The 14,652-nt window shown below is 52.9% G+C and overlaps 1 protein-coding gene across 3 annotated transcripts in view; it reads left to right on the top strand.

Moving 5' to 3' along the window:
* CRHR1 (corticotropin releasing hormone receptor 1) overlaps positions 1–14,652 on the top strand; it is a 47,894-nt gene that overhangs the window by 25,597 nt on the left and 7,645 nt on the right. For 2 of the 3 annotated variants that reach the window (XM_003786231.1, XM_003786229.2), the window contains exons 3-4: positions 5,054–5,173; positions 9,799–9,884. In XM_003786231.1, the coding sequence (XP_003786279.1) occupies positions 5,054–5,173; positions 9,799–9,884 (206 nt within the window). The remainder of the gene's footprint in view (positions 1–5,053; positions 5,174–9,798; positions 9,885–14,652) is intronic. The other variant, XM_003786230.1, reaches the window with a different exon arrangement.

Here is a 14,652-nt window from a genome sequence, read left to right as displayed (position 1 = left end):
TGGCATCATCATTGATCACAGTAACCTCAAATTCTTGGGCTCAAGCGATCCTCTTGCCTTAGCTTCCCAAATAGCTGGGACTATAGGCCCCTACACCAACACCCAGCTAATTTTTCTATTTTTAGTAGAGACAGGGTCTCACTCTTGCTTAGGCTGTTCTTGAACTCCTGAGCTCAAGCAATCTACCCATCTCAGTCTCCCAGAGTAATCCTGGTAATCCCAGGATTACCAGCGTGAGCCACCCCCATGCCGGGCCAATTTTAGTATTTTAGAGACCACCAAATTAAAATAGCACCTGTCAGGCTTCATCTCCTTGCACCATTTAGCTTTTCTTCACAGTATTTCTCAGTGGTTAACAAATGTGTTTGTGTATGTAAGGAGGGGGTTTGCTTTCTCTCCACTAGAATATAAGCACCATGAGGGCAGGACATTTATTTTATTCATTATTATATCACCAGCCCCTAGAACATTTCTTAGGTAGTAAAATAGCTGTCCCTTGGTATCCATGGGGGATTGGTGCCAGAGTCCCCTTGGGACACCAAAATCCTCAGATGCTCAAGTCCTGAATGATATGTTATTTGCATACAACCCACGTGTATCTTCCTGTATATGGAATCATCGCTACATTACTTACCATACCTAATGCAATGTAAATGCTATGCAAATAATTGTTAAACTGTATTGTTTAGGGAATAATAACAAGAAAAAATAGCCTGTATATGTTCAGTGTACTTTTATTTTCACGTATTTTCTGTCTTTCACTGGTTGATTCCACAGATGCAGAACCCAGCCATACTGAGGGCCTTGTACTTGTTAAAACTCTCCCCATCTATGCCTTCACTGACCAGGAGGGGCGCTGTGGGACAGGGAGTTGTAGAAGGCGTCGGCTCCTAGTGGTAGCTGAGCTTTGTGCTGCGGTGGGTAAATTTCGCTTGGCTGTTTACAAGGCAGGCTTACTTTGTTCATTCCTCATCCCAGAATTACGATATCCATGTGGGAAAATTCCACCTCCACCACCACCCCCTAGCCAGGAAAGCAGGAGAGATTGGACGTTTGTGGCACTGGGACATAGCCTCAAGAATCAGAGTCCTACAGCCCTGACCTTGAGGTTCTGTACAGTCACCAGGTTGAGTGACACAGAGATTGACTTTCCGCCTTCTCTTCCCAGCTGGTAGATTAATACCCTCCCTGTCCCCAGCACCCTTGAAACGATCTTTCGCTAAACTTCTTGTGACTTCTGTCTGCCTCTCCCAGTGTTATACTGTCTTCTCTCTGTTTCATCTTCCTTTCCTGGCTCTTCTGTTGCCATCCTGGCTTTACTCCTCCCCCTCTTTTCTCCACCTCAAAGAGTAGTTAAATGGATTGAATGAGTGGCACGAATTTTGTAATGTAAAATATACCAGTGCCTAGTATATAGCAGTGTTCAACAATTGTTGGTCCCCTCCTGCCCAAGTCCTACACATCCACGGAACTTACCCTCCCCAGGCCCTGGCACCCCTGCTCCCCTCCTTCCCCTCGGGGCAGTGCGCCGAAATCCTGGTGAGAGCTGCAGGCACTCCTAGGCAGCGCATGTTGCAGGAGGGCGCCAAGCCCGTGAGGCAACCCCAGGGCAGGGCAGTGCCGTCTTGCCAGGAACATGTCTCCTGAGGCCTTGCCCTGCTGCCTCCTCCCTGCCCTCGATCTCTGAGGCTTTCCTCCGTTCTTCTTCCACCCTACCTTTACTGCTCTCTTCTCTCCTTCCTCCACCTGCTCTGTGAAACCACTTGGACAAGCCCACTAGTGCAAGCATAGCTGTACTTCTGCCGCCGCTCCTGATTGGCCCTGGTGCTTTGGCCACGCCCATTTGCTCCTCCCTTTCCCAAACCCCGCCCACCCAGCTCTAGGTTTTTTTGCTCTGGGGAAGGGGGATCTTTTCCTCTGGCCAATTTCCTTTGGCTTCTCTTCTCCGTTCTCGCAGCCTCTCCTTTTCTAACTGTCTGATACAGACTTTCATTCCCTCCAGGATTTCTGCGCTTTTAACGTAAAGGTCCCGCCCATTATTGTGTTCCTGGGGCCACCTCCACTAAGCGTTCTTAAGCTGCAGGTGGCAGGAACCTGGGGGCAAACGTGGGGTACTTCAGTTGGGGCCACCTGGGTGCGGTGTTAGGAGCCCTGAGCTTAGGTCAAAAACTGGTGTTCGATATCCTCTTCTGCGTCTTGGTGCCTTTGGCTTGGTATCTTGGACTAAGCAATTTGGCTACCTGGGCCTCAGTTTTCGTATCTATAAAACAGAGAATTAGCATCGTTGGTGCTGTAGAATCCAAACCACAGACTAGGTGTGTGGTGTTCTGCCCTGCCCACCTCTGGTGTCTGAGAACCATCTGTGGGCAGGGACAGGGCTGTGGTTGGGGCACTGAGGGTGCTTGGCATTGGCCCATGCTGGGTTCTCCAGGCCAAGAAGCGCATTCACTCAGTGGCCTTCCCTGCCTCTGGCCTGGTCCTGGCTGTGGCTTGTGTCGGGTCCTTGCCTGCCATCTATTCTTTGCAGAAGGAGAGCAGGGAAACTATCCAGAGAAGGGAGGAAGGAGGGAAATGCCACACTGACAGAGAAGATGCGTTAGTTCAGCACCATTCCAGACACTGTCACATAGGACATCCTGTTTAGACCTCCCTGTGCCTAGATCAGTAGATGTGGTGAGTGAATGAATGAGCAATGCACTGAGGAAGGCTGTGTCATTAAATGATGTGGTGCATACCAAGCACCTGGCTGTGCCTGGCACAGTCAGCCCTCAAATGCTATCCCCTTCTTGCAGACTCCTGCACTATCACCGCTCCTCATTAACATACAATATGGTATGATAGAAAGAGCACTGGAGTCAGAGTCCAAAACATCTGCCTGTGAGTTCTTTGAATTGTTGACTCATGTCCTTGGGAAAGTCACTTAACTTCCCCGGGCCTTAATTTCCTCACCCATGAAAAGGAGCTAAGGCGCCAGCCACATACACCTGAGCTGGGGGGTTCGAATCCAGCCCAGGCCCACCAAACAACAAAGACGGCTGCAACCAAAATATAGCAGGGGCATTGTGGCGGGCACCTGTAGTCCCAGCTACTTGGGAGGTGGAGGCAAGAGAATTGCTTGAGCCCAGGAGGTAGGGGTTGCTGTGAGCTGTGATGCCATGCACTCTACCCAGGGTGACAGCTTGAAGCTCTGTCTCAAAAAAATAATAATAAAAAAAAAACTTGCAAGGTATATGGAGATCAAACGAAGTAGATGAAGAAGAGCTTTGAAACAGCCAAACACAGTTTATAATATGGTCCTCCCCTCTCTATGACACCCGTTCTTCCCGGCCCAGCACCTCACGATCCAAGATGGTTCAAATCCCACCCTGGCATACCCTTGCCATGGATGGCCCTGCTTCGTCACTGTACTGCTTCCTCTACTGCTCTGTGATGACATTCACAGAGGCTCCACTGTGGCATAGCACCCAGGCTTGGCCCACTCTAGCTGCCTGGCCTGCTGTCACCTCATGTCCATTAGCCCCAATCCAGATTTCTTTCTCTTTCAATTAAGCCACTTGGCCTTAAGGCCTCTGCCCCCTGAGCCCTGATTTGCAAAAACACCCTATGAATAGCTTTGATTAGAAAGAAAAAACAGCATTTGGTGCAAGTGCTGCTAAGTACTGCCCTGCGTCCAGCAGGGAAAGAAAGCCAATTTAACCCGGTGCTGTTTCCTGAGAGATTGGGGACAGGCTAATTTAGAGAGGAGATGGCAGGCAGACCTCAGCCAGGGCTTGGCAGCTGCTAAGGCCTCAGCCCAGGCCAGCAGAGGCTGCCCCCCCCTCCATTGGTTCATGACTCTCCCAGCTTGTTTGCATTCTTATGCCAATTCCAGATTATTAACCTGGGGGCACTGGGTCTCAACAAGATTGGTGTGCCAACCTCACGCTGAGAGGGGCATCAGAAGGCAGAGAAAGAAGGGGGCAGCCTCAGGAGGAGTGCCAGGACTGTGCCAGAGGTGCTCAGCCCCCATCCTGCCCCTACTCTCCTGAAGTGTCACTGAGGCTTCAACACAGCCCCAAACTATCCATCTATCTATATCCTCTAGAAAGCAAATATTTGGAAAGAGCCTTTGACATCCTCTTTCTAGTTTAGCTGTTTATAGCTCTTTAGAGTCACAGACCCCTTTGAGACTCTAATGAAAGCCATGAGCCCTTTTTTCCATTAAAATACCTATAATAACAAAATTTTTATTATATTCAGGGTCTCTATGAATCCTTGAAGCTTCTAGTAGACCAAGAGTAAGAATTTCTGATCTATCTCAACCACGTTATTTTATTATAGTTGAAGACACTAAGGCGCAGAGAAGGCAAATGACTTGCCTATGGTCACACAGCAAATTAGTAGCAGAACAGAGTCCATTCTGAAGCCATAGGCCCAGACTCCAAGTTCAGTGCCCTTTCCACTCCCCAGATGGTATCTGCCTCCCTTTCCCCCTGCACAGTCCCCTTGGTGAATCCTATTTTAGGGGCCAGTACACATATAGGACAGTGTGTGCTCAGTAAGTATGGTTATCAGGCCACCTGGATGCTGGTTCTTTCCGGCAGGGCTGGATGGATATGGTTTGGTTCCAGAGACATGTGGGGGGGCTGGGCCAGTGGTTGGCTGGGCCCATTCCGGGGTATTCCTGTGAAGCCTCAGAGCCCTATGCTGTCACCACGTGAGGAGATAAGAGAAGTATCCTCAGGCTGCAGAGCAGGGGACCTAAAGCCTGCCCAGCCTTCCTCCAAATGCCAGCCAGGACCTTATTTTACTACCACTCCAGCCATCTCTGTTCCTCCACTGCTCTGGAACCCACACTGGCTCCCTAGTGCCTTAGTATTAAATTTACATTTCTTCTGTTGCCCCTGCATAGGATATGCTCGTTTGTGCACTGAGGTCATTGCTCTTGTCCTGTCCCTAATTGGCATGTGATTGTGAGCCAGTTGGAAGGTGGGCAGGACTCTGGAATGTCCTCCGCCTGTCTGGGGCCTGGGAGGGAATCGTGCTCTGCCTCACCAGCCATTTCTGCCTCCAGGACTGCAGTGCAACGCATCCGTGGACCTCATTGGCACCTGCTGGCCCCGGAGTCCCGCAGGGCAGCTGGTGGTTCGGCCCTGCCCTGCCTTTTTTTATGGTGTCCGATACAACACCACAAGTAAGGAAGAGGGTGGAAGGTGGACCATTTTCTGGGAGGTGGGACAGGTTGGGGAGAGCTTGGAGGTGGGAAAAATAACAATAATAATAACAATAACTCTTGTGGGTGTAGCTATCATGTGCCAAAGGCTAGCTCTGTGCTCTGCTGGGCATCTGCGCTCATTAGTGGTGCGTATAATGATACTCCTGGAAGACACTCTCACCCGTTATATAACAAAGGCCTCTGCAGTTCAGAGAGGTTAGGGAACTTGCCCAAGGTCAATAGCTGAAATTTGAATCTAGGTCTGACATTTTCTTCTCCAGTTGAGAAACTTCAGGTTAATCTGTTTGAGGTATATCAATACTGTGGGGTAGGGCAGGGACTCAGCAGAATAGCCCTAATATGGTGGATGAGAGCCCCAAGCTCAGAGAGGTTCTGAGACCTGCCCAGGGCCCTCCAGTCTGGATATGGGGGACACAGAGTTTTAGATCCATAGGCAGAGGGCTGAGCTTGCATCCCAGGTCCATAGGCGGGGTGGGAATGGGGTAAGACTGACCCAGAGTCTGTTCAGATACTTGATCCTCATGTAAACACCTCGCTCCCTAGAGGCCCCGAACCTCCCTGCCAGGCTTTGCAGCTCCTTGTTGTGCCACCTGCCTCACTCATAATTAATTTACTCTCCCCTGTCAATGACTCAATGCCTGCTTATCAAGAGAGCAACAGCTGCCCTAACCTATCCCAGGGTAGGGTTGGGGCCAGATCCCTGGGATTGGGGTCTCCTCTTTGGGCCTTTGAGGCCTGGTGTACCTGATCTCAGAGCCCCAAGAGGACACCCAGGGGTGACCATAGACCTTAGGTTGTTTGCTCCAAGTCTCACTGTGTGACCTCCCCGCTTATGGGCCCTCTAGCCCCTTGCCCAAAGATCAAGAGGGCTGGATGACATGCTTCTCAGACTCCCAGCTCAAACTCCCAAATTCCTTCTGTTCCTCATCGCCCTACCAGATGGATTAAGAGGATTAAGGCTGAGGGCTATGGCCAAGGAGGTATGAGAGGGCCCAGCAGGGGAGAGGGGACATCAGAGCTGGGCAGGAGGCTGAAACAGCAAGATCACACAGCCTCATGTGTCTGTACCATGTCCTGGCCATGGGAGGGACCTGAAGAGTGAGAAGAGACACTGGGAGGGGTGTGGGGACCAAGGGGAGGAAATGCAGAAAGGAAGAAGGGGACAGAGACCTCTGGGCTGAGTCTGTCTAGTGTTTGGGGGGCTACAGTTGACCAATCTGCAAGTTGGTGGGGCCCATTTTACAATAAAGAAATTGAGACACAGAGAGGCTAATAACCTATCCAAGATCACAGAGCATGGAGGCAGGGTCAGAACCCAGGAACCAGAGCCCTCCCACTGCTCACTCATGTTGCTGTGGCCGTAGTCCTTCTGGAGTTCCCAGGAAGTAGGCAGTGTCAGAGCTGGTGCATCAGGGACCCTCTGGGAGGAGGCATCAGCACCTGTCAGTTCCACCTGCACAAGGATTGTCATGTCTGACCCTACCAGCCCTCATTCTCCAGTGCCACTACCACAGCTGAAGGTTCTAGATCTGACCCTGTCACACTCTTGCTTGGAATCAACCCTTCTGTGGCTCCCCATTGCCTTCTTGTCCTCCTGAGTGGGGCATGGCCTGGCTTTCTGTGATCACCACCTTGGCCACCCACAATAAGCTCCCTCCACTTTCGTCCCAAAGTAGGTGTTTTCAGACCTTATTGTCTGGGCATGCACTACTACACACCCTGCTTCAAGTGGCAGCCAGGAGTCCTGGGTTCTTGTCTTAGCTCTGGTTGTAACTGGTTAAGGTGCCCAGGGATCCCAGCCTGGACCTCAGTTTCCCCACCTGCAGGATGATGGGGAGTTATGTGAACTGTCTCTGGGCTCCCTCACTTAATCCTCGTAGCTACCAGGAAAGAAGCAGAGGCAACGGTCTCTCAATGTGGGGGCAGCACATCAGGGCAGGGCCATAGACGCCCCTGCACGAGGTGATGTGAACACGCCCAGGCAATCAAAGGCAAGTGGGAACCCAGAGCTGTCCCTAATCATTAGTCACTAATTAATTCATTCACTGGTGAGGTGCTGCCAGGACCTCCAGGCCTGCTCCTTAATGTTCTCCTCCTGCTGCATCTGATCTTCAAAGGGATGGGAAGCATTTCCAAAAATATCCATTTTCCCGTGATGCTTTGGGAGGACTGCTCAGCTCAGCAATTAAAGACAAGGAGGTCGCATCCTCCCTGGCAACCACTCCCCACTTATCGGGACTGTTTCTTTCGGGTCACCTCCTTCTTCCCATCAGTGCCTTCTCTCTCTGACTAAACTGGCCTTGGGAGGGAGTCCCGGCCCCCCCCCACCCACGCGTGGTATACCAAGAGAAGCGTTGAGCACAGGGAGCCTCCTCCTGCAATCTCAACCAGTAGTCCCTTTGATGGAGACAAGTGACACATTCTGAATCTCATGTAAGTTTATGTAAATACTGCTCCAAGACAATAAAGATAACAGCTAATACCAGGTGCCAGGTACAGTCCCAAGCTCTTTACACATGTTAACTGAAAATACTCAGCCTTTGAGGTAGGAGCCGTTATTAAGATCATTCTAACTTAACAGATAAGGAAGCTGAGGGATTGTATGATTTACCCAAGGACACACAGTTAGCGGGGATAGTGCCAGGATTTGACCCCAGGCTGACTAGTCTAGGGGCCGGTTCATAGCATCATCTTATACTTCTCCTCCTAAGGTAGGAACCACCTGCACTGCTCCCACTGCCCCCACGCCCCTCTGCCAGACCTCTGCCCCAAGCCCTCTCTTTGCAGACATTCCAGAGCAGCCTGTGTCCATGGCAGAAGCTGGATTCCCCAGACCTCTCTGAAACCCCCACCACGGAGCCTCAGCCCTCTGGTAGCTCATCCCTCATTTAGCAATTAGTAGAGAATCAGCAGCCTCTTCGCCAACTCTGCCCAAGGGCTCGTGCTGCCTGAGACTTGGGTCCACTGACAGGGAAGCTGGGCAGAGCTTTAAAAATCCATTTAACCTGATTTCCCCACTGGCAAGCTGCAGTGAGAGTGGTGCCTCAGCACAGGGCTGGAGAGGGGAGGGGGCGCAGAGGAGGCCTGGCAGCCTTCCAGTCCTGGCCCAGCTTCCTGGGCAGGGTGGAGGGCAGGCCTCAACTCTCCCTCCCTCTTGCCCTGATGCTGCCAACAGAGGCAGGCTCTCAGTCTGGTCTCTTGGGGATCTGCTGGTCCAGCCCCTCTTTATATAAGGGAGTAGAGGGGGCCAAAGGTTACTCAAAAGGCCCAACCCAGCAGCAGCAGAGCCAGACGACCGCGGGCCCTGGCCTCTGGCTCCCTAGCACTGTCTTCCCCTGCAGGGCTCCAGAATTAACCACTGGGACTTTGGTAGCTTCCCTGCCCTCTCACAGCCCCGAGGGCCTGCAGGAATCTGCAGTAAGGGAGGCTTCTAGGAGATGGCTCAGGGTTCAGTTCCCCTCTCAGCCAGCACTGCCTGGAGTCAGAGCCAGAATTAACTCAAGGAAACAGGTTTAGAGCCACTGCTGCCAGAGCAGAGTACACGGTGGAGTGGAGCAACCTCTGCTAGCAGAATTTAGAGCTCCCCCGGTCCCTTCCCTACTGGGTTTCAGGACCCTGGTGCTCAAGTGAGTAGGCAGGTAGGAGGGTGAGAGGGAGCCTTTGGGAGGCTCTTTCTTCCCAGAGCCCTAAAGCCAGGCATCATGTCAGCCCGCAGGCCCCTCTCTATCTCCTTGCAAGGTGATAAGCTCCGGGCTGCAGTCCAGGCTGGGGGCTGCACAGAGCCTTCCCTCTCTGCACCCTCCTGCCTTCTCCAAGTGCCCAGGGCCAGGCTCCCGGCAATCCTGGCAGCTCTCAGTGACCAGCCACCCGCCCTGTAGGGCCCAGCTGTGTGATATCCCCCAGCACACTCTTGCTGCCTGTCATTTTCTGTCCAAGAGCCTCCACAGGGGATGTTCCCACCCTATGACCTTCCAACATGAGGCCCACAGTGGGAAAATGCCAGCATGGGGACCTTCTACCAGACCTGCCCTGCGAGCCACCCGCACCATGTGAGGACGTTCCTCATAAACCTCTCTATGGGTGGTCCTGCCCCAAGAAACTCTGTCATTTAGATTTGCCATGTCAGCTGTCACCACTTACCCTTCCATCATCATATCATGCATATCCTCGTGAGAGTTGACTCATGAGATATCACCATTCTTGTACTGTCATCCAAGACCCCCAAACAGAGATTTCTCAGAAGAGCACCCACCACGTCATCTGCCACCACATAAGGGCTGGCAAGGAAACAGTCCAGGCAGCTGGGCAGACCTTTCCATGGGCCAGTTCTTTGGGCCTGATTGTGCCAGCTTGGGTGGGCAAAGCTGTGGCCCACAAGTGGACATTAGGGGAGCCAGTGACCCCCAATACCAACAGACGCAGTGTGGCAGGAGGATGGGAAGAGAGGAAGCCCCTATCCCCAGAGTCACTTCACAGCCCTCAGCCAGCAGGCCCTGTGCTAGCCCAGATGGATGGGTAGATGGCAAATGGACAGATAGATGACTGGCTGCTTTTCCCTCACAGACCCTCTCTTCTTCTTCCAGACAACGGCTACCGGGAGTGCCTGGCCAATGGCAGCTGGGCTGCTCGTGTGAATTACTCTGAGTGCCAGGAGATCCTCAATGTGGAGGTGAGGCTGCACCAGCAAGGCTGCCCATACTAGGGGGCCAGGGGCCAGTAGAGTTCTGTGCCTGCTCCTGGCCAGTCAGTGTCAGGGAGCCTGAGGCCAATGGCAAGGCCCTGCCTTAGCAAAGCTGGGGAGAAGGTGCTGTCAGCCTAGAAGTAGCCCAGGAGCAGGTATCCCTAGGGAGGTCTGAGCTGCACCCCTACTTCTTCCTTCTGTTCACACTCATTGGGTGGCTGCTTGCACTGGACAGAGGACTATCCCTGGTCAGACCAGACAGTCATGGCATTCCCACCTGTTTCCATTCCCGACACGTGAGAGGTATGTAAAGGGCCAGACACCAGGGCCGTATCAGAACCAGGGATGGGGGTACCAGATCTGTTTGAAAAAGCCCTTGGAGATACTTTTAAAAATATAAATGTTTTTGAATAGATACTGCAAAATCCAAAGGATACAAGTGGGAATACAGTGTCTGCCACCCTGGTCCTAGCCACTGGCTGGGCAGAGTTCTTCCTGAGATGTTCTCTGAATATACAGTGATTATACAGGGTGGCCATAAAGTTCACATGCAGTTTAAAATAGTGTGTGATTTAAAATGGTACGTGAATTTTATGGCCACCTTGTATGTTTTTTGTTTTTACCCAAATGTTGCATATTATTCACACTGTTCCACGCCTTGCTTTTTTCATTTAATCGTCTATCTTGGAGATTGTTTTATATCAGTACATAAATAGCATCTTTATTCTTTTTTACATTTGCATAATATCACATTGTACAGTAGTTTATTTAACCAGTCTTCAGTTATTAATAACAGTGCTTCAATGAATCATCTCTTAAGAGTGACATGTGGCAGAGGCACAGACAGATCCGTCCTCCTGGTGTTACTGCTGTCCTCTGTCCCCCTGCCCTTTCCCCCCACCTCCCTTGACTTTCTCATTGAGTGCTAAGGAAGGTGAGAGTCAAAGGGCAGAGGGTGGATGTCCCAGGGTGTCTGAGGGCCCCAGGCTTAAAGCGTGTGGAAGAGTCCTGGGAATCTCATCCCTAAAGATCTCAGCTGGAAGGGACCTGAGACCCTCTCTCCCATCTGGAGGTTCCCAGACCTGCAGATCACCCAGAGCACATGTCCAAATACAAGTCCCCACACTAACACCTAATAGACTGAATTGTCTGGGGAGGACCTAGGAATCTGTATTTTTAACAAATGCCTCTAGAGAACCTTCTAATGGGGTAAAAATGAGAAACTCTGATCTAATGCAACCCATTCATCTTACACATGGGGAGCCTGAGGGCCCAAAAGTGGGGAGTGACTCATATAAGGTCATGTGGCCAGAGGGAGTCAGAGCCTGGAACCTGGGGTTTTGGAGCCCGGCTCTACTTTTGCCCACTGGGTGAGCCTGGTGTGAAACTAGGTTAATAGAGGAAGAACATTCCCCCACCTGTAGCTCCGCCCACCGCGGCCCTGAGCACTTTGGTTAGCCCCTCCTCAGGTACCCGGCCTCATGTGGCTGAGCTCCTGGGCTCTGCTGTCTCCTTTCTGAAGCTGCAAAGATAAGTCAACGCTTCAGCCCGAAAGAGTGATGAGCTCTTTCATGGTGCTGCTCTGGCAGGGTGGGCACAAGAATGCCGGGGGGTGAGGGATGCTGCCTGGCATCTCAGATCCCATGGGCCAGGCTGTCGGGTCCACCCAGGGCTGGGGAGGGTGAACCAGGCTCCACGACCATCTGACCTAAGCAGAAATAGCCCCCAGGTGGCTAAGCCCCCACACAGTGAGCCTACTAGGAAGCTGGGGGAGGAATGTGGGGGTCTGGATCAGGAAACTTAGCTGGGCCAGAGGAGGTGGGCTGGGGTAGAGTGGGGGCAGGGAACTCCTGATCTGGTGCACAGTAGAGGAGGTGGGAAACAGGGATATGCTCAAAAAAGCAGGTCAGTGCTGTGGGTGACTCAAAACCACGTTCACGTCCACATGGGGATGGTGTCTAGAGACATGGGAGTGTTCAGCCTTCCTTCACACCCACTCCTGCTCTGATGTCCCTACTGGGTCTGCAGAGCCTGAGGCAGATGTATCCTCAGCTAGATGTCAGGCCGCCAGCTGCCCTCTCCCCTACCTTAGAGGAGCAGACGTCTGTCCCCGTAGCCAGAGAGGCCACAGCTGCTTGGAGCCCCCTCCCAGCATGCAGCCCTCCCGATGGTCAGGGAAAGGTCTTCCTGGTTCACCAAGTCCCTCTTGCTCTCATGTAAGCCCCTCCCTTCCAGCTGGCTGAGGGGATGCTCAGCAGCCCTGCTTCCCGCAACGCCTGTCCAAGACTCAAGGACAGTGGGTCAGCCTTCCTCACTCTGCCCTGCAACTGCCACCTCAGCAAGGACAGGGGTCTTTCCTCCTCATCAGTAGGGTTAGGATGGAGAGAGGATTAGGTGCCCCCAGCCTCATCAGCCCCTCCTTGCCAGTATAACAGGGACAGCAAGGCCTTGGAGGTTTGGATGTCTGCTCATTCATGCTGTGTGACTTTGAGCAGGTAACTTAACCTCACTGAGTCCCCTAAAATGGCTGAGAGTTATTCAGATCTCTTCCTCCTGGTAGATGGGAGGGTGGTGCTGGCCTGTGTTGTGGCCCATCTATCTGTCACCCCTCTGTCTCCCATGTCACCTGTGGGATCAGGGAAGGTTGTACCTGCACCTAGGGTGGCTGGGTAACATGGACATCCCCCTCCTTACCAACACCCCCTTTCCCCCAGGATGTCATGACCCACCTCTGCCTGATTTTGCCACCATTTTCCTCTGCAGCCTCTGTTGGCCTGGTGCCTGGCACACTGGGTAATTAATTTAATTAGTGAAAATGCCATCCCCTTCTGCCAGCCCCCAGCCTGGCCAGACCCCTCCCCACTCACGGGACTCCACCCCACTCCAGGAACTGCAAAGAGGAAAGTATCCAATTAACAGAGTGGCAGGTTTCTCAGCACTGGGCCTGGGCTAAGCCTAATTAAGCACCAGCGCCCTGGGGTGTTGCAGACACTGGATTCTCAGAAGTCAGGTGTGAAATGGGACCTGAGTGGATGCCCCAAGGCCAGGTGCCCAGGGGACAAGCCTCCAAATGGGAAGTCTAGTGTATGCTCTGCCCCACCCCAGGGGATGGCACTGAGCCCCCAGCACCACCCCACACCAGCCCCCACTCCGTGCATCAGCACCCTCCCCCATCCCCTCCCTATGATAACTGTCCGCACTACCCTGACTCCCCGCGCCCCACACTCACATGTTCTAGCCCCCTCCCCCATGCTCTGTGAAGGATAAGGGTCTGGGCCAGAGCAAATCCTGGGAGGACACACCTTGGTGGGACATGAAAGCAACTTTGAGGGTCTGAGTTTGGGATAGGGGCTCACTGCTTATAGCGGGAGGAGTGAGTGGTGATTGGAACAGGGCTTCTGAAATATTAGGGTGGTCAGGGGTCATCTGGCTTCTTACTAGAAAGAAGACTCGAATTCAGTGTTATGGGGTGGGGCTTAAGAGTCCACTTTTCTCAAGGTTCCTGCCGGCATCCAGATGCCGACGTTTTTGGTTCAGGGACTGTACTTGGAGGGGCCCGGCTGGAGTACAGCTAGGGGCTTAGGGGGGCAGCTCAGGAAGCCCAGATGGAGAGCAAGCACCACTGAGTGGGGTGAGAAGGGAGGGAGAGCTAGACAAAGGCTGTGGAACTCAGAAGGGGCCATGGAGTCATGGGAAGGAGGTCTCATTGCCACCCTCCCAGCAAGACATCTAGGCAGTCTGACACCACTGCCATCTGGGATGATGTGGTGTCTTGCAGAGTCTGGTCAGAGTCAGCCAGGCACCTGCTGCTTACCCGATTCTGGTCATTGAAGGCACAGCAGAGTGGCCTCTGCTGAGCACCACACTGGGCCGGGACACTATTGGTCTTAGGTCTTAGTGTCCTCGGGACACTGTTGGTCTTAGGTCTCCAAACTCAACCAGAACAGAGTGCTGCTCAGGTGCTCTGTGTCCTGCAGGCTGTGTAGATTATCAGTGACCTTCTCACTGGTGTCACCAGGCGTCCCTTTGGATGTGGAGACTGCTCTTTCTGGGTGTCACTGATCACTCTTCTGGGTATTGCTGCTTTCTCTTACGGTGTTAATGGGCATCTCTAAGAACCAAAGCTGAGAACCCTGTTTCTGGTTGTTAGTCCTCAGTGTCTCAGGATCTATTTGTCTCTCAGGGTAGTGGTGGCCATCTCTCAGGGTAGTGGTGGCCATCTCTCAGGGCAGTGGTGGGCCGTCTCTCAGGGCAGTGGCAGCCATCTCTCAGGGTAGTGGCAACTGTCTCTCAGGGCAGTGGCGGCCATCTCTCAGGGCAGTGGTGGCCGTCTCTCAGGGTAGTGGTGGCCATCTCTCAGGTTGTTTCTGGCCATCTCTCAGGGCAGTGGTGGCCGTCTCTCAGGGCAGTGGCGGCCATCTCTCAGGGTAGTGGTGGCCATCTCTCAGGGTAGTGGCGGCCGTCTCTCAGGGTAGTGGTGGCCATCTCTCCGGTTGTTTCTGGCTGTCTCTCAGGATAGTGGCAGCTGTCTCTCAGGGTAGTGGCAGCTGTCTCAGGTTAGTGGTGGCCATCTCTCAGGGTAGTGGCGGCCATCTCTCAGGGTAATGGTGGCCATCTCTCAGGTTGTTTCTGGCCATCTCTCAGGGTAATGGTGGCCATCTCTCAGGTTGTTTCTGGCCATCTCTCAGGGAAGTGGCGGCCGTCTCTCAGGATAGTGGCGGCCATCTCTCAGGGTAGTGGCGGCCATCTCTCAGGG

Source organism: Otolemur garnettii, unplaced genomic scaffold, assembly GCF_000181295.1.
Source record: "Otolemur garnettii isolate 467f Iridium unplaced genomic scaffold, OtoGar3 scaffold00018, whole genome shotgun sequence".
NCBI classification, from domain to species: Eukaryota; Metazoa; Chordata; class Mammalia; order Primates; family Galagidae; genus Otolemur; species Otolemur garnettii.
This window is presented reverse-complemented; position numbering and strand designations above follow the sequence as displayed.